This window comes from Dysidea avara, chromosome 3, assembly GCF_963678975.1.
Source record: "Dysidea avara chromosome 3, odDysAvar1.4, whole genome shotgun sequence".
In the NCBI taxonomy this organism is placed as follows: Eukaryota; Metazoa; Porifera; class Demospongiae; order Dictyoceratida; family Dysideidae; genus Dysidea; species Dysidea avara.
Window position 1 is genome coordinate 42218567 of NC_089274.1, and position 27194 is coordinate 42245760.

The window sequence follows — 27194 nt, forward strand, 5'->3', positions numbered from 1 at the left end:
AGCTACGATTCGTCATCAGCCAGTCCACGGGTCACCAATAGGTCACACAATTTGTTAGTAGTGAGAAACTGTACCACTTCATCTGTAACTAAAACATTCAATACAATAAACACCTGGAACCTACACAACAGGTGGCTCAGCTTCAATGTGACTACTGTAAGAATAGTGTACTCTATACCTAAATCGTTGCTACAGACAGTACACTTTGTACTTGGTGTATTCAATGTTGAGCTTTGCCTTACAAGGTAACTTAGAGGAGTGATCAGTTTGTGTAGTGTAGCCAACATAGACACCACACAATGTCAACTAGTTTACTGTGACAGTGTTGTAATCAGAACTGAAACAACACAACTATGCTGACAAGAACAGCTGAGCAGACATACACAAACTATGACTGTGTTGAACTGTATCCCTAGCAACATTCCCTCACTGGCAAAGTAGCTTGCAATAACAATAGAATTAAGTTACAGATAATTGTGGGACATTTTTGTGGTTAATTTTTCTCCTTTATTCACATACTTAACATATACCTTGTTCAGTTGCCATAAAACCAATCAGTTCCATGTACGAGTCCCTTATCTCCCAATTGACATCCATGGTACACAGTTGCAGTGATTCTGCTATCCTTGATAACAAGCCACACCTACTTCCTGAGTCAGCCACACCCACTTTTGTCTGCAGAAGAGTTGTCAGGACTTGACCAATCAAGTATAGACCTTTACAAACTACCTAAACGAGAGTCCATAAGAAAACATTGTAATGGTCATAATACATGCCTACAATAGTAAAAGTTGGTCAATGGTTTTAGCATTTTGGTAACGTTGAAATATTTATTCTCTCAACAGAGAAGTCACTACCCGCCAATAAAATGCCTTAACATTTGACAAACATCTAGCACTGATCACTAACAACACTACATACATACAATCATATATACCTGCAGTGGAAGTGACCTTTTCTTAACTAGCTCAGCTAAACAGTTACCAAATTGCTCTGTTACAGATGGTGATGTTAAATGATTAGGGGCATCACCATACACTTGTGAGAGTATGACCAGTAATTCAGTAATGATTTTATGTCTACCAGATGAGGATAGTGATCCGACCACAGGGAGGGTGTTGATGCCACTACATGTTCCAACCAGGGTGATACACAGTTCCATAGCTAGCAAACAATCACTGCCAAATTGTTCCTATAAGGTGACAACATGAATTATACAATACACTGATTGAAGCTTCACTTAGCAGCTAATGAGACTATTGCAGTGACCTTGTCAAGTACTTCATGACCTCATTAACAAGACCATCTCTTCTAGTGATGTGCAATAATGATTTTGCTATTATATCAATTACTACGATACTTGCATCATGATACAATAGTTTATCATGATTGTAGATCCAAAGAATAAGTTGCATAATTTTTATTGTTCCTATGCCATACCGAAATGTAACAATTGTTCCTACAGAGCAAACCTTCAGAAATACGGCAAATTTTGTGAGTCAATTAAATTATTGCAATAAACCCAACAAACACTTCAATTGTAAGAGTATTTTGAGATAACAATATCTGATTTGCATTCACGATAATCACAAGCTATTATCATATCATGATAACGGACTACTGCAATACGATTATCACACTATCAATATATTATTGCACATCTCTAATCTCTTCATTATAGTGACAATGTCAAGTGGATCTCATACACACCTAAGAGTCTACTGTACTTCATCTGCCACATGTACCAACAACAGTGATTATCAGTATAACTTCACTGTTAAAGGTTCCTGCTGCCGTCATGCATGGAATGAGATCAACTACTCTAATAGAACAATCACTCAGTTCAGGTAACACATGTGCAAACTTTTGAGGTATGTAATTTTCCCAGATTGACAAATGTTAGTAGTTTCAGTTTCACTCAGGCTATCTGTTATTTAGCATACGGCTAGTCTTGATTTTCGAGGATGAAAAATTTGCAGAACCACAAAAATTAAGTTTTGAAATTGTCGTCTTTGCACACTACATAATGTTTCCAGATAGGACTTCTCTTCTGACGTGAGTCTGCCATCTTTAATTACATCATAATTAGCTAATCACGTAGGCTACACATAATATGCATTTTAATCTAATCAACCAATACCGACATTAGTGATATTGATACCAATACAGGATCGGTATCGGTACAGGCATAAAAATTATGTCCCTTGAAAATTTGCATGAATACAGTATGAGTCATTGGAGGAGTTTGTAAATGCCTCGTTGGAGCACTTCTAAGCTCACAGCACTGCACACTTGCCATCAATGACCATTAGCACATTATCTCACAATACACGACAACTTGACAACCTCTCTTGAAAACAAATGGTCTACTGTCTGTGTATACTAGAGTTTTTAAAGTACACATGGACAGTATCTAAATACTCTAGAACACAATAGAAGGACCAAGCAAGCCATACATACCTTAATAATACAATTGACATTCTTTAGAGCTGATAGAAGAATCTGTTCAGTGTTCTCCAGTACTTGTTGTCTTACTGCCAAGACCACCATCTAAATAATAACAATAGTAAACAAAATTAACAGATACGACTGCAATCAAAAAGTATTGTATAAATGGTGAGAAACAAAGCAGAAAAGACTGCTACTTGTAAAACACATGTGAAAAACACAAGCAGTTTTCTACAGGGGCTTCCCCAAAGAGCAGTGTAGCACTGTTCTACTTTACTCAAAATTCTTTTGATGTGGTAAAAAGAATGTATATACTGACTTTGATGTTGGTAGCAAATTGATGGTTTTACTGCTCTACTTAATTTTGCTGGGGAAAGCTCTGTTTCTATATAATACCACTTTGCATATATGACCTGCAAAACCCACTGTCCACATGAAAATATGACATCTATAGACTTTAGCAGAAATATTTGCAAACTTTAAAAGTCTGAACTATAGAACTATTGTATAGTATTATACCTTATGACAATCTAAGTTGAGGTGATCATTTCGCAGGTACACCATTAAAGGGTACATTGACAGCTTGCACAAAGTCTCATAGCTGAAACACAGAATAATGAAGTACACGAGATAAACAAACTAACATACTTTTGGATGTTTATTGTGCCTGAAGATGGTGACAGCACTGATACGGCAACTCTGAGTAGTCCCATAGCAACCAGGCTCATATCTTGCTCACATAGTGAAGCAACGTGCCCCATAATACAAGAATCATCAGCAAAAATTCCTTCTAATAAATTAGCACTACCAAAAATATCATAAATTATTACAGGAACATAATCATATATCTTACCAGTCATTTTGGATACAGGTTTCAAAAAAGCTCATTGTTAATTGACACTGTTTAGCTGTGCAAGTGGCTAGCCCACCCCACCAATTACTAAGTGACCAGAAATTAGTGAATAAGTATTGTATAACTTCAGCTGGTAAACTAGTACTGAGAGTACGAGAGGCTAGTCTTATTATTGTAGTAAACGATACAGTGTTAGATTGTTGAGCATTTTTCACTACTTCTTCAATATTGAGGTGATCACCTAAATCATCTAGACAGGTTTTACACAATTCCTTTAACCCTGCCTTTTCCTCAAAAACATTCTCTACACAAGTCACTAGAATTTAGTGTATAACTTCTTCAGCCATGCGTGCCACAACTCAATCGGTTGAGGACAAGTATATGAATCCTTTCCTCCAGCAGCCAGTATAGTCCATCACATTCAACTACAATAATCTTTAGCACACCCAACACTGCACACACAACATTAGGAGCTGCATCACCCAGTGATTGCTTCAGTAGTGAAGTGTAGCATTGGTATGACAGCCTCTGGTGTCTAATACACGGCCCCAATAATCGTATACCAAGTTCATACTTGCTGTCAACTGTGGTATGATTTCTTCTATGCTAGGTACATATTGGAATAGTGTACTTAAGAAGTTACCATCCACTCTACAAACTTCACATAAGGTGTCTGTTATTTTGTCGAAGCTGGAATCGTCCACAATAGCAGATGGGTCATTTCTAACTAACTCCAGGACTGATTGAAATGTTGCCTCCATCTCAAACTAAAACCCACAATCGAATTTGTACAACTTTCTTGTTGGCGATATGGCTGCGAACCAATCCTCCCGTTAATTTAAGAGATGCGTTCTTTCTAGTAATGGTCTCTGGTCAGATCGAATCAGCAGAGGTAGGATATGCCGCTACGTTATAACGCGAGGTGCTAACTTTGCATGTGTACGCATACATGCACACACAGAGTTTCCAGAATTTGATCAGTTGTACTGTACTTATTCGTATTCTCACGGACAATTGTATCAGTAAGTGACTAACTATTGTAGTGTTGTATTGTAGCACGGTCACTGCCACAGGGTCTATCAGAAGGCATCACTCAGACTTCTCAGAGAGGCTCTGGATATGAAAAGAACTTTGTGTGGAATTTTCCCATTGACGTGACGTTCAAGAGCACCAATGCATTTGGCTGTAAGTCACTTAGTTGTCTGATAAAATCCTCTACTTGTGTCTTTACATATGCGTCAGGGCCTCAGATAGTGATCATTGTCTATGGAAACAACATATTCGGTAGAGACGAGGTAAGAGGTTATGGAGCAATACATCTGCCAATATCTCCTGGAGAGTAAGTATCAGCCCAACAAATACATGTATCCATTTAGTTGTGTAATGATTACACAGACATATTCTGGATGTGGACATGTTCGTACCAGAACCATCATCCCAACTGCAGAAATTGGCAAGGTACAGTATATGATGTGTTGATGACAGTTTGCAATGTATGGTTGAGCCTCTCAAATTAGATCAAGATATTAACTTAGCTTGTATGAAACCTCCGCTGTTAAGTTATGAGTTCACCTGTTTAGTTAAACATTATATTGCGTGATTAAGAAGAAAACTGTGATACTTTCAAGATTTTGTTCAGCTTATGAAAAATGCATTTTTTTTCCAAATTCATAAGGTATTTGGTTGTGTATCATACATTACACAATGCTATACCACTGTTACCAAAGTGAGTGAATATTCTGTTGTTTCTGTTCTGCTCATTAATTAGTTGGCTGATTGGTCCAAGACCAGAATTTGTTGATCCAAGTTTTGTAGCACAGGGAGAAGGCAGACAAAGTTAGTTGAATGTAATAATGTAAATACTCTAATAGAACATACAGCAAAGTATGAGGACATGAATAAAACAAACCCATACCATCATGTGTACTTAAGAAATTAGTGTTAGGCTTTTTTAGTACCACAAAACCTGACCAGCCTGCAACACATTGTTTCAGGATTTCCTAGTTACTAAAAAGACGTAGAAGATTCCATGCATGTGATTTATAGCTGCATCATACATGAACATTGGCAATTCTTTTCGGCCACATAACATTGTAAGCCACCCCCAATGGTACAAAAATCATTGATGCACTAATGACAATGTGTGTGGAGACAAGAAATTATTAACCTGTGAATATTGATGCCTTTGTTAACAGTCACCAGAGTGCGGTCACAAGGAAAAGTCAGAGTTAAAGTTAACCAAGGACATGTGGAAACATGGCTTCAGAAATGGAATGGCAGAACCATCATATGTCACTCACTCACCAACAAGAACACAAAGCCAAGATCCTTCTTAAAAATCACTTTTTTATCATCATTTTTGTTACATAATATGTATAAGCCTATATACCATGAACAGAATTGTATATTCTCCGTGATCTATGCGTCTTTCCAACTTTTGATCACATGTAAGATACCATGTCTGAGTTGGTGGAGCATAAAGGCAGTTGTCACTGCAGGGCTGTGAGGTTTACTGTTCTTGCTCCTAGCAACTACAAGCGGTTGACTGCAAGTGAGTGACACATGCTTGAACGTGCGTACTCGCGCACGTGTACAAGCTTGATTTTTCATAATATAGAGCAAACGAGGATTCCAACTGGTAGACTAGTTTCTGGTCTCAGTTTTTTTTGGCCATGTCTAATATTTGGTATTGTGCATGCATTATTAACGAGTAGTGTGGGACCTGCCCTTCATGCAGCCATACATGTATTTGGATAAACATCTAATACCCTTGCTGAAAAGCTGTCCATGTCCATGATCCTACTAGTTCACCAACAACCAATGCTGCATATACTCAAGTTTATAGTCTACTCTTGAACATTGATTGCTTCATGATGCACATTGATACATGTGTGCATCTGTACAATTAAAAATGGCTTGTCAGTTTACCACACACTGAAGGTACAGGTAAGTTGCCACGCTGATAACTTGGGGCCTTAAGGCGTGTCATCCATCTCAAAAACTGATCTACGAATTAGCAGCTTCCATAAACTTCCATCCTGGCAGTTGTAAGGAACGTCACTTTCTTTCACCGCATACACTACACTCATGCCGCATAGGCTTTATTGCAAAGCACATCCATGGATACACTAATGGACACACTAATGGACTATTGTATTGTGGCTTGTTAGCATTGGTAGCCTTTCAGACGAGAATATGGCACTCGTTATTTACAGTCGTGGGTTCCTATTTTATTATCAAGTTTTGCAGTGTAAGGTGAGGAAACGTGTGCATACATTGTTGTAGTGTGTAGTAATTGTGGCCACCGCTTCGTGCTCCCATCAACAAGCCCTCGTCACTGTTAGTGACTTTACGAGGATTTGCTGGTGATAGCAGAGTGGTGGCCATCCAGTGCTCCCCTCCACCACTTAGCACCCTCTAGAGGTGACGGCGTGGTCGCTGCGGTGAGTCACACGTTCAGGCCGGTTGAGGGGAAGGGGGGAAAAGTTGAGAAGTTCTTCGTAGCTGTAGGCAGCTACAAGGAGCGAAGTAAGCGTTATTGTCGATAACCACAATTGCACATGTCGAAGTAAGCGGAGGTCGAAATTCTCCAAGGTGCCATTTGGATTGACTCCCTGGTGAACACGAAGACGATATGCGAAGGGCTCGTAACTTTTGCCAGCAAATGTGTCACTTTTATACCTCCCTAAATGATGTAATGTATTATGTCAGTACTAAATTTAGAAATTGCTGATTTCATCTATCTTGTGGCATTAGTTGTCTTAGTATTATGTGACTGGCAATAACTTGCCCCAATGGAATTCATCTCATCTTCATTCCATTTAAGGCAAAGATTATTACTATTGTGTGTTTAGGTATGATATTCCAGAAGCTTCTGGAAGAGTTGGATAGTAGTGTTGATTGCAGGATATTGATGACCTGTCAATTATTACTGTCTTGAGGAGTTACAACATCCTTATTTTTCTTTAAATGGCTTCTAGTAACCATTGCTGAGGTTGCGTTAAAATACTTCATGCTGGGGGTTACTATGAGGTAGTTGGAAAGGGTGGATATGGTCGGACACACATTTTTAAAATACACTTTTACATTTATATAACAGTTATTATTCTCGCTAGTTAAGGGCCCCTAGGGACGCTGCAGCCCACTACTACATGCTGAATACGAGCAGTGAAATATACAAAAGCTGTCTTTTAATACGATTTTGCTATGCTACTACAGAGCACTTACTCTGCAGAGTGCAGAGAATGTGACAGTGATAGTTAACCAGTGATGACCTCCTTCAAGACATCCTTAGTAAGTTTCGCATGGCCCTAGGCTTCTATTTCAGCACAGGAGCTTACCAATTAGAGATTTTTCAGCGAGGGTGCTTACAATACAATCTTAGCCCCTGTGTTGATATATAGGCCTGGCCACACAAGACTAACTTGCTTCTTTAGCTTATCTTGAAGGATATTATCACCTGATCACTATTTAAAAAATATATATATTAAGGCTTTACCGCACAAGTGCTGAAGGTCTGTAGGACACCTGATCGTACAGCCTGTTTAAAGTTATTACAGAAAATATGTTTGAAAAGGTTGAGCAAGGAGAAAAAATCCATGACTGGACCTGGGCAGCCTTGAACCTGCAGCTATCCAATTAACGCTCTAACACTTACAGGAGTCTGCCAGGTGGTCAGGATGTTTTCTCCTTGTCAATTTCATGTATATGTATCCATAGGAACTCAGAGAGTGATTTACTAGTTAACTATGGCTGCCACATTACCTGCAGCATTACAGGGTAAGTAAGTGCTGTCAGTTACACATGATCGGCATAAAGAGCAGTAGCAAAATTAGTAAGACATTTTTTTCACATATTCCACTACTCATATTCAGTGTATAGTAGCGTATAATCTGCAGGTTCCCAAAGGACCCTTAACCAGCGAGACCAAGACTGAGTAATCCAATCATAGAATGTGTAAAAACCAAAATATATATCAGCCTAGTGTTCCAGTCCAGTAGTCCAGTCCACTGAGTAACGACCCTTCATACTTTCAGCACTTCCTGAGTGTAACTAATATTTCACACATTTTCCAAAATCACTCATGACTATTCACATGACATAATGGTGTTTATTAGCATGATGTATCTAAAATGTATATGCCCACAATGGTCCTCTTTGTGCACTATTGTCAGTACAATTTCTTAGGAGAGTTGGATGTTTCTTTGAGTTGATGCTGTTGTTTTGTTATACTCTGAATCTTTTCTGATGCAAAAGCTGAGAAGATAGTTGAGTGTTTTTTCCCCTTTCTTTTAAGAATGCTGTGTGGTGTACACAAGTGTGTATGTGGATGTGTGAGAAGTAGACAAGGAGGGAACTACTAAGGGTTCAAGAGGTTAATTAACCTATAGGTTCCATGGCCACATTGTACCCGTATAAATGCAGCCTTAGCCTTAGACCTTATTTATTCTGTAGTTGGATTAGTTTCCTCTTCCATGGTTCTTTCTAATGTAGTATTGACAAGCAGCCTAATCTCTTACACACCATGGTGACCGTACATGTTAAGCACCTTTATTACATCATTACTAGCACATAAACGAATGTACTGCATTTGTTCAATGGTTCAAAGGGTGCATCATTTGAATGACATCAGCAAAATTCGGATTTTGCGCATGCGCAACCTGGTCATATCAGCAAGCAGAAGACCGTAAGAATTCAACTGCTCATCACGCCACGAATAATTTTCGCATGGGCAGTTATGCTTGAGACACTAGAAAGTAATGGAAGGTGGTTGTACTAGGTGTCTGACAAGTTAATTAATTCGCACCATGAGTGGCCACGCCCACCACTAATCATGAAGTGCAGTTGGGACAAGCTGTAGGGGAAGAATATTCCAAGTTGTGTACTACTGTAACGTCTTTTAGCAGCAACTACATCTTGTTTTCAATGTTTTGTATTTTCTCCAGCTGCTATATTAGTCTCGCGTGGCCAGACCGCTTTTTTCCATGTATAGAGTAGGGAAAAAGGTGGTCTGGCCATGCAAGACTACTGCTATATCTTGTTAAAAAGATGAATAATAGTGTCAATGTGAGAAATTCCATTTGCCAAAGGGAGCCAAAACAAAAACTGGATTAAGCTCAAAATTATGCCATGCCGGCACCAACATAATAATTATGTAGCTATAGCACCATACAATATTTATCAAACCTTCGAATGTTGCATTCAAACCTTCGAAGCATAAAATCAACATTCGTTTATGCACTAATCATTACATGTAAAGAATATATACTCGTTGGTTAACATATGCACTTATATTTTTGTGCCTGGAGATACTGAGTACCGTATGGCTCCAAATTTTCGTAGTATAAAAATTTCGTAAAAAGCCATGTTTTCATCAATAAGTAAATTTTCGTAAAAATAAATTCGTAATTTCAAGCCCTTTTGTAATTTAAAATAAAATCGTGACGTTGCACGTACGTGCTTTTACGGTAATATGTGGAACACGAGTTACATCGTCGCGAAGTAGAATACTTGTGAAGACAAAACCAGAAGAACGGATGCTTAATGGATGGATGAGTACTGAGAAAAAAGCATCATACTTGTGTCAGAGGTTATTAAGTGTACCAAAAACGACTGGACAGGTAGTACGCCGAGCATCATATTAAGGTCGAAGAGTAATAATAATAATAATGATAATAATAGTAAATTTCATGTGATAGTAGCCTACTTGGAGATGGTATTTAACAAACTCCTTTTACACCAACACTATCGTATAGCTAAACCCTCACAAGCCTCGTGCTTTAACTATCGGTGGCTCGATTTCAATGCACACGAAAATTTTGTAATAAAAATTTTCGTAATTACAGTGCAATTACGAAAAATACGAATTTTTTTTTGCTACGAAAATTTGGAGCCATACGGTATATCAGAAACAGGGTGAGATTTGTAACCTGTATAAATGTCCTGTAAATGGATGAGATTACAGCTGAGCCATGGACTTCATTTATAATTTGTGTCAAATATCCTTTCTAGGAATCTATTGTTTACAAAGTGGTGTTTTGTAGAGTATCAATACTTGCTGCAATGGATTTTGTGTGCACTATTCAGTGGCCACCACTTCGTGCTCCCATCAACAAGCCCTCATCACTTTTAGTGACTTTATGAAGGATTTGCTGGTGATAGCAGAGTGGTGGCCATCCAGTGCTCCCCACCACCACTTAGCACCCTCTAGAGGTGACGGCGTGGTCGCTGTGGTGAGTCACACATTCAGGCCGGTTGAGGGGGAAGGGGAAAAAGGTGGAAGTTCTTCGTAGCTGTAGGCAGCTACAAGGAGCGAAGTAAGCATCATATTCGATAGTCACAATCATGCATCACGAAGTAAGCGGAGATCGAAATTCTCCAAGGTGCCATTTGGACTGACTTCCTGGAGAACACGAAGAGATTTGTGCGAAGAGTTCGAATTTTGCCAGCAAGTCCATCACTTTTATACCTGTATAATGATGTAATGTGTATAATTACATCATTACCAAATATAGACTGTGTAATTGCATTTAGTGATATTCCAGAACCTTCTGGAATCTTGTAGAATCAGGATATAGTGGTAGTACTGCTGAAGTAAGCAGGATATGATGAGATTGTCAATTATGGCTTCATTTGTGCACATAAGATGTATTGACTCTATTGAGGAGTTAAAATAAAACAAGTTAACTGAGGGCTGTGTAGGCTAGTAGAGGTAAAGATTGATTGTTACTTGAGGGGTATTAACCTTGTCTTCTTTGCTTTCATCCATGCTGAAGTAATGTCACATATGAGTGATTATTTACTTTGTCACTGCTTCATGGTATGAACTACCATAAATAATATATGCCTTACCTGGAACTACCAACATGCTGAAAGATTATAAAAGGTCTTAGCAGTTACATACTGTAGACTCCAGTTATTAGGCACATGTGCTTATAATATTCAGAGATAAGCACATGCACTAATTAATGGTGCCAAAGAGTGTGTACTAGAAGGGCATTATTCGAGCAATTTAGATAATAAATAGTTTGCTTCAGTTAGGAAATGGCAATCCTGAGAGGTTGGGTGTAGCTATTGTTATTACAGGTGGTAGTATTTGCTAGACACGTCAATGCATCAAGTGTGCTGTAACACTTCTAATGGCCATGTACTGCAATCGTGTGTAGCATGAGGTTGCAGCAATGATCTCAACTACTGTATGTACTTACTGAGTATACGCTTAACTCTTACTAATGGTGAGAGGTCTATAAAGCATACTGTATTGTGGTTTTAAAAGGACACCTTTGAAGCCTTACCATTTCTGATTTCATTTTAGCTAACTGCATTAATTTTATTGTTTACCAACTATAGTATGTTTGGAGCTGAATCCTGAAAACAGCTATAAATTAAAAGTGGATTTTTTTTCTCAATAGATTTAATATTTCAGCCAACCAGATGATTATTGGTAACAGAAAAGGTGTCAACAACAGAGACATACGGCTTGGCTCCATTACAAGTTCGGGAAAAGGCAGTAATGGACACTGTACTTATATGGCTTCCCATAGGAAATGTATTGTGAAATATTTGAACAAAAAGATTTTTAGCAGGTCAAGCTGTACTACGAATGAGCCAAATTTCAAGATCGTGTGTAATTGCATCCACGAGCTATTAAATTTTTTTGAGGATTCAGCTCAACATGAACATGCTATAGCATTTGTGACTTGTATCATGGTACCCTCTTTATATGTATTCAAACTTTCAATATATAAGTATAGAAAAGTATTGTCTGGGTAGAGGACTATAAACCATTCTTCCTTCCCTTATAAAAAAATATACACATCTAGTGCTGTTGTTTTGCTTGTATACTTGTGCATGTATGCAACTCGACGGTATTTGGGCCAATTGCACACATGCAGTTTTAAAGTTGTTGCATGTAAACACTTGCATGTATGCTATCTCATGTGTGTACCTTGTGAGCAGAGTGGCAACTGAGCAATTGCATGCATGCAGTTTGCAAGCCTTTACGCTTTGTTTCATATTGTCCTGTACTACCACCACCAGTAGTTGCCAATATCCAATAGATTTTCAAAAGCAACAAACAGTTTTGATGCAATTTTTGAATTACCATTTGAAATTGATGTGATTGGTAGTTTCATATTGTGTACTTATGCATGTATGCAGAAGGCCATAAACTGCATGCGTGCAGTTTGTAAGCAAAACAAACAGTAACTACTACTTTCATATCTGTACACATGCAAATCACCAGCAACACAATGCTGTTATATGAGAGCAAACTGCACACATGTAATATGACAGCAACTGAACAGCAGGAGGATGCTGTCATATGATAGCAAACTGCACACATGCAATAAAGCAGCCAAATAACTTGCTGCTTTGTTGCTGTTGAACTGTATGTGTGCACAATATATGCAAACGTTGTGGTGTTGTTTTGCGATCAGTTTGTGGTCAATTTAAGAGCACTGCACGCATGCAATTGCAAAGTTGCACTCAAAATTTTCATAAGGGTTTGTGTATTATACTACATTAGATGTTGCAATGGATACTGTGTGCATCATTTTGTGGCCACCACTTCGTGCTCCCATCAACAAGCCCTCATCACTTTTAGTGACTTTACGAGGGATTTGCTGATGATAGCAGAGTGGTGGCCATCCAGTGCTCCCCACCACCACTTAGCACCCTCTAGAGGTGACAGCGTGGTCGCTGCAGTGAGTCACACGTTCAGACCGGTTGAGGGGGAAAGGGGAAAAGTTGGAAGTTCTTCGTAGCTGTAGGCAGCTACAAGGAGCGAAGTAAGCATCATATTCGATAGTCACAGTCACGCATTACGAAGTAAGCGGAGATCGAAATTCTCCAAGGTGCCATTTAGACTGACTCCCTGGAGAACACGAAGAGATTTGTGCGAAGAGTTCGAATTTTGCCAGCAAGTCCATCACTTTTATACCTGACTATTGATGTAATGTGTAAAATTACATCATTGCTAAATATAGACTGTATAAATTATAACAACTGATGATATTACAGAAGCTTCTAGAATCAGGTAGTATTGATGACCTGTCAATTATGGCTTCATTTGTGCACACAAGATGTATTGAGGTAAACTGAGAGCTGTAGTAGACATTAACAGACTTGTATTGCTTTAATAGCTTGTTTATCAGTCTTGTTTTTTGATCTTCTCATCAAGTCTCATTGTGGAATTGATTGTGCCTTATGTGTCTTCACTACTTTCTAATAGTGTTGAAGTATTGTCATACAGTGACACCCCTCTAGCCCAACTCCTCTGTAATCCATATAACCTATACAATCTCACACTGTTTGCTAAATCTAACATCTTCACTAATCTGACACAATATTTTAGCACCAACAAATATTGAATTGTGCTTTCACAGACTGTATTTGAGTGATTATTTACATTGCTACATATTTCATCATGCTTCATGGTTGTTCCTCATATCCTTTCTAAGAAACTATTGATTATCAAGTAGTGTTCTGTGTAACTTGGACCATGGTACCCGCTTTATTCGAAGTGATAACTTTTATGAAACTCTAAATTGTTCTACTTTTTGTGTTGTGTGCTTTCTTTTGTGGCCACCACTTCGTGCTCCCATCAACAAGCCCTCGTTACTTTTAGTGACTTTACGAGGGATTTGCTGGTGATAGCAGAGTGGTGGCCATCCAGTGCTCCCCACTACCACTTAGCACCTTCTAGAGGTGACAGCGTGATTGATACGGCAAATACACTACAGATGGTAAGCACCTCTTTATCAGAGGGCTGTTAAAGATCTATGCCAAGACATGGGTTACACCTTCAGACCATTCGATTTTTACCAAGGTGCCATTTTGGGCTGACTCCCTGAAGACTTGGACGAAGTGCTCACAGATTCCAGTAAATCTGTCACTTTTATAGCAGTAGTTTATTATGTAATGTTATATTTATAGTATATTACATCATTGCTAAATTTAGCAAACGAGTATTGTTTGTATGACTACTTGTGTGGGTTCATGTGTGTTATTCATTGTTTGTTTTCTCCTCCACAGATATTGCCATGGTGTTCAACTTTGGCTACTTGGATGGTGGGCTATCTTGGCTTTGATGAGGTTTCCACTGGTACTCCAACTGATCCTATCATTAAAAGTTAGAACATATTGTGCTTGGGACCTATTAGCAAAGTACACTAGTGGCACAAACTGTCCAGGGACATCAGGTACCATACGCTGTTGGGTGATCCCAACTTCCAAGGCATTGGTTATGCTGTATAACTGGCTTTACTGACTGGTTTCTTTGCTTGTTAAAAGTTATGTACAAGTTAAGTTCTTACTGTAGAACTACTGAATTTGGTTACTGTGATGTGAAAGTCACCCTATCTTTGTGTATTTGTTGCATGGTTTGTGTTAGAATAATTCTGATAATTGTATTGTGTTGAGTTTGCAAAGCTACTGATGAATATCTTCATCACCCTGGAGGAGTTTTGTATCATGTATTGTACAGTTACCCCTGTGTGATGTGGTTTAGATGGAGGTTTTATATTGCTTGGCAGCTGGCTGTGTGTGGCTTCACGTTGGCAGGATTTGGAGCTTTTCCAAAGGATTGTGATTGCAGATCAGGGCTTGGTCCATCAATGATGTCACAGAAGTACAAGAATAATGTCCTCACTGTGGATAGCCAGACTGGAGAGTTTGATGAAGATGATGTAGACTTCACTACTGTCAAACAACTTCGTGTGTGGCAGATTGAGACTGTTACTCATATTGGTGGTGCCTTACCACACTGGAACATGTCAGTACAGTTCTGGATGTATCATTATGTGTCACAGAAATTCCAATTAGACAATTCAGGTTTGTGTTTATGCATGTGTATATTGTTTGGATTGATGTATGTATCTGTTACAAAACTCCTTGGGGTATAGTGGAAAGGTTGTTTTTACAGCATATATGTATAGTAAGTCCTCACAAGCTGTTACATAGAGTTGGTGCTTCAGGAAACTGTATTCTTGCCCTAACAACACTGCACAAAAAAAAAATCAACAAGCAGCATATTACTAGCAAGTTGTAGTTAATGCCACTAGACTTCTTTCAAGCTTTTCTCATTTGCTCTCACTTTTTGTCACTAAATTGACCCAGTTTGTAGTGCCTCCTTGTAGCAGTCGTTGTTACTATTTTTGTTGTGTTCCATGTTAGACGGTTTGCTGTATTTGTCACTGGAGCATACTGGCATGGTTTACACATGGGCTACTATCTTGCATTTTTGATGTTCTTCTTCGTCATGCTTGGCCAGGAAGGATTTGTTAAAGTAATTGGCCCCCTTCGTAGAATACCTTCAAAATGGATTGAGTATTTCTGGAATGTTGTAGACTGGAGCATTTCATGGCAGGGCTACCTATACAACCAAGCATCATTCAGACTGCTTAAGGTAGATGATACCCTGCTTGTGTGGGCGTCACTATATTACTATGGACATGTACTGACTATATTGTTTATATTTCTGGGACTAATATTTCCTAGTCCTAGGAGCAAAAACAAAGATGACAAAAAGAGTGAATAGCAGTTATATGTTTTGAATTTGTATATAGATATGTAGAGTTTGCATATTAGGTTTTTAAAATATTAAAAGGTGGATAGCAATCATTTATGATGCAGATGTGTGTTTAACCATGTGAGATATGCCAAATGACTACATTTGGTGACTTTTACTTATGAACATAATTGGAACTGACACTACAAGAATGCTGACCTGTTAATTTACCTGTGAAGCCCTGCTAAACATGTATGGCTGTAGTCAAAAGCTTCCAAGAATGACAATAACCTGAAAATATAATTCTGTCTACTATTGTTGATGTTACCAGATAAGGCACACCCTTTCACTAGAAATACTCACATCTCAAAGAAGTATTCTTCCTCCTGAAATTTTTCCAAGGCTGACAGTTATGTAGGTGGATTGTGATTTCTGTACAACATTGTAGACAGTGTTTGTCTTAGCAAGCAACAGTTCCACATAAAGTTATCACATACACTCAATACTTAGTTACTATCACAACATCCTTTAACTTGGCCATAGTACATGCATGTATGTGCTCGTTATACACACTCACTGAGTCACTGCACACACACAATTGACAGGGTATAGCCATACCAGCAAGTTATTATGAACTCTTGATAAGTCTTATGGTACAATTGCCACCACTTCGTGCTCCCATCAACAAGTCCTCGTCACTTTTAGTGACTTTACGAGGGATTTGCTGGTGATAGCAGAGTGGTGGCCATCCAGTGCTCCCCACCACCACTTAGCACCTCTAGAGGTGACGGCGTGGTTGCTGATGTGGAGTACTCCTTCAGGCCGGGGTATTCTTCGTAGCTGTAAGCAGCTACTAGGAGCGAAGTAAGCATCAGATCATCTTGGAGTAACTGTACGGTGTATGTGTGTCATAGTAATCAGATGTTGACATTCTCCAAGGAGCCATTTTGGTCTGACTACCTTGGTGAACCAGAGACCTTCTCTGCCTTGCTGATGTATCTTTCTCCTTTTTGTACTAGTTGATGATGTAATGTTTTTAAAATAGTATATTACATCAAGGATTACTGAGCAGGTTGCTTAACCACAATTACAGGGCACTATATAGTATGTATAGACACTTTTGTTCTGTATTTAGAATAATTAAAATGTATTTAATCAGCATACTAAAAAATGTGGTTAGGTAACTCTATTTACACTTGTGTGCGTGTCAGTACAGTGACAGCTAATAGCAGTCGGTTAATTTTAGTTCACTCTCTTCACACTTGGCAGCCATCAAGATTTCCTGTAGCACATCAAGGAGAATTTCATTTGGTGATTTTTCCTGTTCTGCGATGCACTCAGAATCTCTAAGTTGTGAAAGTTCAACCAAATGAGCATGACATTTTGGATGGCTACATTTAAGAGAAGTTTCTAACAAGTCCACAACTGTCCTGGCTCTCTCCCTGACCAAATTGTTGTAGTCTGTAACAGCTTCTTTTAACACTGTGAAGAAGTTGACAGCAGCTAACTGTTCACAATGTGTGTCACTGTCACCATTGCAGCACAGTGCATACTCTGGTGTAGACAACTCTTTAGTTAGTGACTTACAAATAAGTGACAATGTTTCCACAATTTGAACTTTTATTTCCCAGTTATCATCAGTAATATTGAGCGTTAGAAATTTCTGTAAGGTGGTGGTAATATGAGAGTTGATGGGATGGTTTAGTGTGTCCAGGAACATCTTGTTATTCTTGTACATGATGTTAAATGCCCTCCAAGCAGCAATTCTCACTGTTGCATCATGTAAGCTGGGGTCAGTGTGCTCTAGTATAGTCTGAGCCATGCCCACTTGATCAACCTATGTACCAACAACCATAACATGATATTCTAGTAACTTACAAACAGAACAGGCATATAGAAGTTATAGCTAAACAACATGCAGTAATATTTTACAAGCAAATGCAAGGTTTAAACAGATTGAATGTTACCACACTCACTAGTTGACTGGTGTGTTGTTGGGAGTGTTTCTCTGCCAGTTGAGGTGTGGTCATCACAGAGGACAATGCTAACATGGCGGATGCCTTAACACACGATTCATCATCAGCCAGTCCACGGGTCACCAATAGGTCACACAATTTGTTAGTAGTGAGAAACTGTACCACTTCATCTGTAACTAAAACATTCAATACAATAAACACCTGGAACCTACACAACAGGTGGCTCAGCTTCAATGTGACTACTGTAAGAATAGTGTACTCTATACTTAAATCATTGCTACATGCAGTGCACTTTAAGTGTGTACTGTGGTGTATTCAATGTTGAGCTTGCCTACATGCAATGTGAACTATGTCTCTTTGAGTTACAGGAACAAACTGGCCCATCATCCCACAAGTCAGCAAATACAACACTTCTATGAAAGTAGTTGGAGCTTTGCCTTACAAGGTAACTTAGAGGAGTGATCAGTTTGTATAGTGTAGCCAACATAGACACCACACAATGTCAACTAGTTTACTGTGACAGTGTTGTAATCAAAACTGAAACAACACAACTAAGAACAGCTGAGGCAGACATTCACAAACTATGACTGTGTTTGTTGAACTGTATCCCTAGCAACGTTCCCTCACTGGAAAAAAAGTAGCTTGCAATAACAACAGAATTAAGTTACAGATCTTGTGGGACTTTTTTGTGGTTAACTTTTCTCCTTTATTCACATACTTAACATATACCTTGTTCAGTTGCCATAGAACCAATCAGTTCCATGTACGAGTCCCTTATCTCCCAATTGACATCCATGGCACACAGCTGCAGTGATTCTGCTATCCTTGATAACAATCCACACCTACTTCCTGAGTCAACCACACCCACTTTTGTCTGCAGAAGAGTTGTCAGGACTTGACCAATCAAGTATAGACCTTTACAAACTACCTAAACGAGAGTCCATAAGAAAACATTGTAATGGTCATAATACATGCCTACAATAGTAAAAGTTGGCCAATGGTTTTAGCATTTTGGTAACATTGAAATATTTATTCTCTCAACAGAGAAGTCACTACCCGCCAATAAAATGCCTTAACATTTGACAAACATCTAGCACTGATCACTAACGACACTACATACATACAATCATATATACCTGCAGTGGAAGTGACCTTTTCTGAACTAGCTCAGCTAAACAGTTACCTAATTGCTCTGTTACAGATGGTGATGTTAAATGATTAGGGGCATCACCATACACTTGTGAGAGTATGACCAGTAATTCAGTAATGATCTTATGTCTACCAGATGAGGATAGTGATCCGACCACAGGGAGGGTGTTGATGCCACTACATGTTCCAACCAGGGTGATACACAGCTCCATAGCTAGCAAACAATCACTGCCAAATTGTTCCTATAAGATGACAGCATGAATTATACATTACACTGATTGAAACTTCACTTAGCAGCTAATGAGACTATTGCAGTGACCTTGTCAAGTACTTTATGACCTCATTAACAAGACCATCTCTTCTAGTGATGTGCAATAATGATTTTGCTATTATATACCACGATACTTGCATCATGATACAATAGTTTATCATGATTGTAGATCCAAAGAATAAGTTGCATAATTTTTATTGTTCCTATGCCATACCGAAATGTAACAATTGTTCCTACAGAGCAACCTTCAGAAATACGGCAAATTTTGTGAGTTATTGCAATAAACCCTACAAACACTTCAATTGTAAGAGTATTTTGAGATAAGAATATCTGATTTGCATTCACAATAATCACAAGCTATTATCATATCATGATAATGGATTACTGCAATATTTACGATTATCACACTATTAATATTATTGCACATCACTAATCTCTTCATCATGTCAGGTAGGTCTCAAACACTACTGTACCTCATCTGCCATATGTACCAACAACATATGTGACCGGATTTGCGAAAGGGGTCTTCCACACACATCCAATTGTATGAACGTGGAAGACCATAACTTAGTGTTCAAGAGAGTTAAAAACCTGAAATTTTCTCCATCCAATAACCTATGTTGGTGGTCACTACTGACCAATTTCTAGGCAATAACTTATTCTAGTCTGAAGTTATGAATTGTTGGTAAATTGGATGCGTGTGGAAGACCCCTTTTCACAAATCCGGTCACATATGGATAACCTCACTGATGAAGGTTCCTGCTGCTGTCATGCATGGAATGAGATCAACTACTCTAATAGAACAATCACTCAGTTCAGGTATCACAAGGTTCCACTGTATACGTGCAAACTTTTGAGGTATGTAATTTTCACAGATTGACGAATGTTAGCAGTTTTATTTTCATGGTTCACTCAGGCTATCTGTTATTTAGCATACGGCTAGCCTTGATTTTTGAGGATGAAAAATTTGCAGAACCACGAAAATTATGTCCCTTGAAAATTTGCATGAATACGGTATGAGTAATTGGAGGAAGAGGTTGTAAATACCTCCTTGGATCCTTGGAATACTTCTAAACTCACAGCACTGCACACTTTCCATCAATGACCATTAGCACATTATCTCACAATACACGACAACTTGACAATCTCTCTTGAAAACAAATGGTCTACTGTCTGTGTATACTAGAGTTTTTAAAGTACACATGGACAGTATCTAAATACTCTAGAACACAATAGAAGGACCAAGCAAGCCATACATACCTTAATAATGCAATTGACATTCTTTAGAGCTGATAGGAGAATCTGTTCAGTGTTCTCCAGTACTTGTTGTCTTACTGCCAAGACCACCACCTAAATAATAACAATAGTAAACAAAATTAACAGATACAACTGCAATCAAAAAGTATTGTATAAATGGTGATAACCAAAGCAGAAAAGATTGCTACTTGTAAAACACATGTGAAAAACACAAGCAGTTTTTACAGGGGCTTCCCCAAAGAGCGGTGTAGCACTACTCTAAAATTCTTTTGATGTGGTAAAAAGAATGTATATACTGACTTTGATGTTGGTAGCAAATTGATGGTTTTACTGCTCTACTTAATTTTGCTGGGGAAAGCTCTGTTTCTATATAATACCACTTCGCATATATGACCTGCAAAACCCACTGTCCACATGAAAATATGACATCTATAGACTTTAGCAGAAATATTTGCAAACTTTAAAAGTCTGGACCTATAGAACTATTGTATAGTATTATACCTTATGATAATCTAAGTTGAAGTCATCATTTCGCAGGTACACCATTAAAGGGTACATTGACAGCTTGCACAAAGTCTCATAGCTGAAACACAGAATAATGAAGTACACGAGATAAACAAACTAACATACTTTTGGATGTTTATTGTGCCTGAAGATGGTGACAGCACTGATATGGCAACTCTGAGTAGTCCCATAGCAACCAGGCTCATATCTCGCTCACATAGTGAAGCAACGTGCCCCAAAATACAAGAATCATCAGCAAAAATTCCTTCTAATAAATTAGCACTACCAAAAAAAATATCATAAGTTATTACAGGAACATAATCATATATCTTACCAGTCATTTTGGATACAGGTTTCAAAGAAGCTCATTGTTAATTGACACTGTTTAGCTGTGCAAGTGGCTAGCCCACCCCACCAATTACTAAGTGACCAGAAATTAGTGAATAAGTATTGTATAACTTCAGATGGTAAACTAGTACTGAGAGTACGAGAGGCTAGTCTTATTATTGTAGTAAACGATACAGTGTTAGATTGTTGAGCATTTTTCACTACTTCAATATTGAGGTGATCACCTAAATCATCTAGACAGGTTTTACACAATTCCTTTAACCCTGCCTTTTCCTCAAAAACATTCTCTACACAAGTCACTAGGATTTGGCGTATAACATCCTCAGCCATGCGTTCCACAAAATAGCTTGAAGTTCTCAATTGGTTGAGTACAAGTATATGAACCCTTTCCTCCAGCAGCCAGTATAGTCCATCACATTCAACTACAATAATCTTCAGCACACCCAACACTGCACACACAACGTTAGGAGCTGCACCACTCAGTGACTGCTTCAGTAGTGAAGTGTAGTGTTGGTATGGCAGCCTCTGGTATCTGATACACAGCCCCAATAATCTTATACTAAATGATGCTGCTTTGGAGTTCATACTTACTGTCAACTGTGGTATGATTTCTTCCATGCTAGGCACATATTGGAATAGTGTACTTAAGAAGTTACCATCCACTCTACAAACTTCACATAAGGTGTCTATTATTTTGTCGAAGCTGGAATCGTCCACAATAGCAGATGGGTCATTTCTAACTAGCTCCAGGACTGATTGAAATGTTGCCTCCATCTCAAACTAAAACCCACAATCGATTTTGTACAACTTTCTTGTTTACAAGGTCTAGGCGATATGGCTGCGAACAATCCTCCCGTTAATTTAAGAGATGCGTTCTTTCTAGTAATGGTATCTGGTCAGATCGAATCAGCAGAGGTAGGATATGCCGCTACGTTATAACGCGAGGTGCTAACTTTGTACGCATACACACACAGTTTCCAGACTTTGATCAGTTGTACTGTACTTATTCGTATTCTCACGGACAAGACTGGACAATTGTATCAGTAAGTGACTTACTATTGTAGTGTTGTATTGTAGCACGGTCACTGCCACAGGGTCTATCAGAAGGCATCACTCAGACTTCTCAGAGAGGCTCTGGATATGTAAAGAACTTTGTGTGGAATTTTCCCATTGACGTGACGTTCAAGAGCACCAATGCATTTGGCTGTAAGTCACTTAGTTGTCTGATAAAATCCTCTACTTGTGTCTTTACATATGCCTCAGGGCCTCAGATAGTGATCAGTGTCTATGGAAACAACATATTCGGTAGAGACGAGGTAAGAGGTTATGGAGCAATACATCTGCCAATATCTCCTGGAGAGTAAGTATCAGCCCAACAAATACATGTATCCATTTAGTTGTGTAATGATTACACAGACATATTCTGGATGTGGACATGTTCGTACCAGAACCATCATCCCAACTGCAGAAATTGGCAAGGTACAGTATATGATGTGTTGATGACAGTTTGCAATGTATGGTTGAGCCTCTCAAATTAGATCAAGATATTAGCTTAGCTTGTATGAAACCTCCGCTGTTAAGTTATGAGTTCACCTGTTGTGTCAACATTAGTTAAACATTATGATTAAGAAGAAAGCTGTGATACTTTCAAGATTTTATCCAGCTTATGAAAAATGCATTTTTTTCCAAATTCATGAGGTATTTGGTTGTGTATCATACATTACACAATGCTATACCACTGTTACCAAAGTGAGTGAATACTGTTGTTTCTGTTCTGCTCATTAATTAGTTTTTTTTTATTTTTTTATTAATAAGTTTTTTTTTTAACAAGCAGTATTTTTTTTTCTTTTTTTTTAAATTAGTTGGCTGATTGGTCCAAGACCAGAATTTGTTGATCCAAGTTTTGTAGCACAGGGAGAAGGCAGACAAAGTTAGTTAAATAATGTAAATACTCTAATATAACATACAGCAAGGTGTGAGGACATGAGTAAAACAAACCCATACCATTTCATCTTTTCATGTGTGTTTCAGATAGGCTTTTTAGTACCACAAAACCCTGCATAACATTGTTTCAGGATTTCCTAGTTACTAGAAAGACATAGATCTGTGAATATTGTTTACCTTTCGCGCCTTTGTTAATAGTCACCAGAGTGCGGTCACAAGGAAAAGTCAAAGTTAAAGTTAATGTGGTCACCAAGGACATGTGGAAACATGGCTTCAGAAATGGGATGGCAGAACCATCATACGTCACTCATTCACCAACAAGAACACAAAGCCAAGATCCTTCTTAAAAATCACTTTTTTATCATCATTTTTGTTACATATGTATAATGCCTCTGTCACTTATTCCGTTATACCATGAACAGAATTGTGTATTCTCCGTAATCTATGCGTCTTTCCAACTTTTTGATCACGTGTAAGATATCATGTCTGAGTTGGTGGAGCATAAAGGCGGTTGTCACTGCGGGGCCGTGAGGTTTACTGTTCTTGCTCCTAGCAAACTACAAGCGGTTGACTGCAAGTGAGTGACACATGCTTGAACGTGCGTACTCGCGCACGTGTACAAGCTTAATTTTAAACGAGGGTTCCAACTGGTAGACTAGTTTCTGGTCTCAGTTTTTTTTGGCTATGTCTAATATTTGGTATCGTGCATGCATTATTAAGGCCCCTATTTGGTGATTATTAGTTTCTCATCCAGTCTTTCTATTTTATGATGCGGGCGGGAGGGCATTACCATTAGGCCATTATATTATTAATACACTGACGTACAGACCTTGTCCAAATTCTCCTTCTTTCCTGCCACAAATTAACATTGGTTTTTAGTTGCAATCGTTCTCTATCGAGCTAGCAGGATTTCAGTTGACTTGAAAAACAGTCGAAAATAGAATCCACTGCAGTAATTTGCCAAGGAAACAACACAACAGTACTCCTGGCATACTGTAGCATTAATTAAAAACGTCATCGATGACGGTTTGGTATCACGTGTTCTTCTGAACATGCACAGGGTAACTAATGGCTTACCATGCGGTAGCCTAAGAAGGATGCGGGCGGTGGATGAGAAACTAAAAATCATCAAATAGGGGCCTAACGAGTAGTGCGGGACCTGCCCTTCATGTAGCCATACATGTATTTGGTTAAACATCTAATACTCTTGCTGAAAAGCTGTCCATGTCTATGATCCTACTAGCTCACCAACAACCAATGCTGCATATACTCAAGTTTATAGTCGACTCTTGAACATTGATTGTTTCATGATGCACATTGATACATGTGTGCATCTGTACAATTAAAAATGGCTTGTCAGTTGACCACACACTGAAGGTACAGTTAAGGTTGCCATGCTGATAACTTGGGGCCTTAAGGCGTCTGTATACTTGTATTCCAGTGTCATTTATCTCAAAAACTGAACTGCAAATTAAACTTCCATCCTGGCAGCTGTAAGAAGCGTCACTTTCTTCCATCGCAACATGAAGATTCCATAATTTCCACATTTTGGTAATATTTGTAATCTTGTCATGTTATGGTTTCATCACGAAATTGAAAGGTTAGTTTCTTAGTTACGGATATGAAATCCACTGCAGAATAAGCTATTTGAAATATATAGTAGGCTTATGGAGTCTGAAATGAATTACTGATGAAGTATGGGAGTAGTGAATGCCAGAAAACATTACATCATATTCTAGAGGAAGAAATTACCATCAATGGGTGTGCCTTATGATGTAGATCAACAGTGTATAGCATCCCATTTAGTAAGAAGTAGCTGGGCTGGAAAAACCTGTTTGCAAGCTTGCAATAATGGCAATTTTTCATCTGTACAATGGTCGGTCCCTACAGTTTGAGAAAGGAGAGTTAGCTGGATCATAGACAGACAGCTTTATATAGCAGATGGTCAGAAGGTCTTTAATACAGGTTTTAAATGTAGCAGAAAATTGATAGGAAGAATAGGCGAATGGTTCCTTTTGCTCGCAGGGGCCCGCGCTAATCATGCACAGACTGCACTCTAGACTACCCAAGCGATAGTCATGGCAGCTCGAGTGATAGCTTCAAGTATTGCAACTGCATCTAAGGCTGAGGTTACCAAGTACAATTGTAGCTACGGTAGTGATCTGAGATGTATCGGTACTATTCACTAAGTAGGAGAGTCAATTAGTAGGAGAATGCCTTGCAGGTGCCTGTGGCTCAGCAGCTCGTTTCCAAAAAAAAACTGAAAGGCACAGAGAAATGCTTGGCTGCATGTGGGACCATGCTCAGTGTGCAATTAATATTGGCTATATGTTTGTCAGAATAAGCTGCGTAGGTTCACAGGTCTTTTACCATGTTTTTGATCTCTATAGCTGGATATTTGGAAGATTTAAATTTGATAATGCCAGTGAAAATTTGCCAACCGCCAAATTTAATTCCTTGTCGAATTTTCTGCTTATACAGTGTATACTTAAGTTATTACTTATGTTAGTGAAATGGTTTAGGATGGAGCAAGCTTAACTACTTGTTTCTCATCAAAATTTGCTTGCATTTGAGTGGAAAGTCATTATTCAAACAATCTGTATATATAAGCATTCAAGGGGTGGGGGAATGTTTTGCAATTGACATTTCGTTCATTAAATTTTATACCAATTTTTACTACGGTGGTCTCTCCATTATCCGAATGTTCTGTTATCCTAACTGTGACAGTGACTGTTCTATTAGAGTAAGCGTATGTTAATATTTTAACTGAGCTCTGTATATAAGATGTGGGCTTCGTTTATCCAAACTTTTCCATTATCCGAACATAACTATGGTCCAATGAGCTCAGATAATGGAGGGACCACTGTAGCTAGCTATTCATTACACTATTGTAGGCTGTTAGTATGAACATTTATCGATTTATACCCTGAAAAATAACCCACCATATAGTATAGAGTATAAATCTTAGCTGACACAATCAAGGTAAATATTTCATGATCAAACTTTGTAAATACTGCCACTGACATTATGATAGTGACTAGCTACTTGAGCAATTTATGATTTACTTAATTGACTTACTATTCCTCACCATAGTTGCAGCATTTGTGTAAAGAAACAGAACAGACATTTTATTGTTCCAAAGAGTCACTTCAATTTAATCCAAGTAAGCTACAAGTCTTACTGTGTGTGGTATTACTAATGTTATTAGGGTGCTGATAAACTGACCACTTACACCTTCAACACTCACCAAGCTAAACACACCTTCTGTAAGATTTGTGGTGTACAGAGTTTCTACACACCAAGATCAAACCCTGATGGATATGGCATTGCTCCACACTGCTTGGACAAAGGAACAGTCACAGAAGTGAGCGTTGAAGAATATGATGGTGAAAACTGGGAACAAACCATGGCTAAAGACCCATCCATTAAAGAGAGGTCAAAATTAAAAACATGAATTCGGTTTTGTAGTGAAAAATGTCTAAATTCTGAACTTGTTTCATATCATTGAATTTGTTTGATGCATGTTACAGTAGTAAGGTTTCTTGTGGCGTCTGACAATATACCAGCCAGTGTATTCAACAGTCATTGGCTGCTGCTACCTGCAAACTTGAGTAACACCCAACTGGAGTGGGAACCAGAGTCTACTATATTAAAGTGTCTTGTTTATACCCTTACTGTAATTACATGTGTCTGACTGTTTTAATAGAGTAGATATCTTAGTTGGTTTGTACTATTGCTTAGTTCTAATAATTGTCATGTTTTAAAAGTTAAGCCAACTGATCAGGCTGGATCTAAATGGTATGTTCTCTCTGTACCCTTAATGTCGTCAGTGTAGAGTCCAGTTGGAATGCAGCAATTATGGTGGCATGAATAATTATTGAGAATAGCGGAAGACTTACTGCATGGCATAGATGTAACATGTAGCTCTTTTTGGCA

At 38.4% G+C, this 27194-nt stretch overlaps 5 protein-coding genes and 1 pseudogene across 6 annotated transcripts; 4 read left to right on the forward strand and 2 right to left on the reverse strand.

Annotated features, from left to right (window-relative positions):
- Nucleotides 1–2: 2 nt before the first annotated feature.
- Nucleotides 3–6660, reverse strand: LOC136248523 (uncharacterized). Its single transcript, XM_066040297.1, has 7 exons — nucleotides 3302–6660; nucleotides 3097–3252; nucleotides 2968–3049; nucleotides 2461–2550; nucleotides 938–1192; nucleotides 531–729; nucleotides 3–88 (listed from the first exon to the last, which is right to left on the reverse strand). Exons 1-7 carry the CDS (start codon nucleotides 3334–3336, stop codon nucleotides 3–5), a joined length of 903 nt encoding a protein of 300 aa, XP_065896369.1. The 5' UTR covers nucleotides 3337–6660.
- LOC136251044 (B9 domain-containing protein 1-like) lies at nucleotides 4035–5756 on the forward strand (annotated as a pseudogene).
- LOC136251045 (lysophospholipid acyltransferase 7-like) lies at nucleotides 6306–16005 on the forward strand. Its single transcript, XM_066043422.1, has 4 exons — nucleotides 6306–6556; nucleotides 14336–14432; nucleotides 14836–15133; nucleotides 15476–16005. Exons 2-4 carry the CDS (start codon nucleotides 14391–14393, stop codon nucleotides 15544–15546), a joined length of 411 nt encoding a protein of 136 aa, XP_065899494.1. The 5' UTR covers nucleotides 6306–6556; nucleotides 14336–14390; the 3' UTR covers nucleotides 15547–16005.
- Nucleotides 16006–16939: 934 nt separating this feature from the next.
- On the reverse strand, nucleotides 16940–24242 carry LOC136251046 (uncharacterized). 2 transcript variants are annotated; one of them, XM_066043423.1, is made up of 9 exons: nucleotides 24088–24242; nucleotides 21301–22907; nucleotides 21093–21248; nucleotides 20964–21045; nucleotides 20466–20555; nucleotides 18922–19176; nucleotides 18515–18713; nucleotides 17786–17961; nucleotides 16940–17646 (listed from the first exon to the last, which is right to left on the reverse strand). In XM_066043423.1, the coding sequence occupies exons 2-9, from the start codon at nucleotides 22086–22088 to the stop codon at nucleotides 17032–17034; spliced, it is 2361 nt and encodes a 786-aa protein (XP_065899495.1). In that variant the 5' UTR covers nucleotides 22089–22907; nucleotides 24088–24242; the 3' UTR covers nucleotides 16940–17031. The 2 variants fall into 2 exon arrangements, with proteins under 2 accessions (XP_065899495.1, XP_065899496.1); XM_066043424.1 differs by lacking the exon at nucleotides 24088–24242 and having other exon boundaries at nucleotides 21301–23097.
- Nucleotides 22083–23699, forward strand: LOC136251047 (B9 domain-containing protein 1-like). Its single transcript, XM_066043425.1, has 7 exons — nucleotides 22083–22229; nucleotides 22289–22357; nucleotides 22409–22520; nucleotides 22578–22674; nucleotides 22731–22793; nucleotides 23177–23244; nucleotides 23457–23699. The coding sequence occupies exons 1-7, from the start codon at nucleotides 22149–22151 to the stop codon at nucleotides 23603–23605; spliced, it is 639 nt and encodes a 212-aa protein (XP_065899497.1). The 5' UTR covers nucleotides 22083–22148; the 3' UTR covers nucleotides 23606–23699.
- On the forward strand, nucleotides 23699–26790 carry LOC136251048 (centromere protein V-like). Its single transcript, XM_066043426.1, has 3 exons — nucleotides 23699–23835; nucleotides 26352–26421; nucleotides 26467–26790. The coding sequence occupies exons 1-3, from the start codon at nucleotides 23741–23743 to the stop codon at nucleotides 26710–26712; spliced, it is 411 nt and encodes a 136-aa protein (XP_065899498.1). The 5' UTR covers nucleotides 23699–23740; the 3' UTR covers nucleotides 26713–26790.
- The last annotated feature ends 404 nt before the right edge of the window (nucleotides 26791–27194 follow it).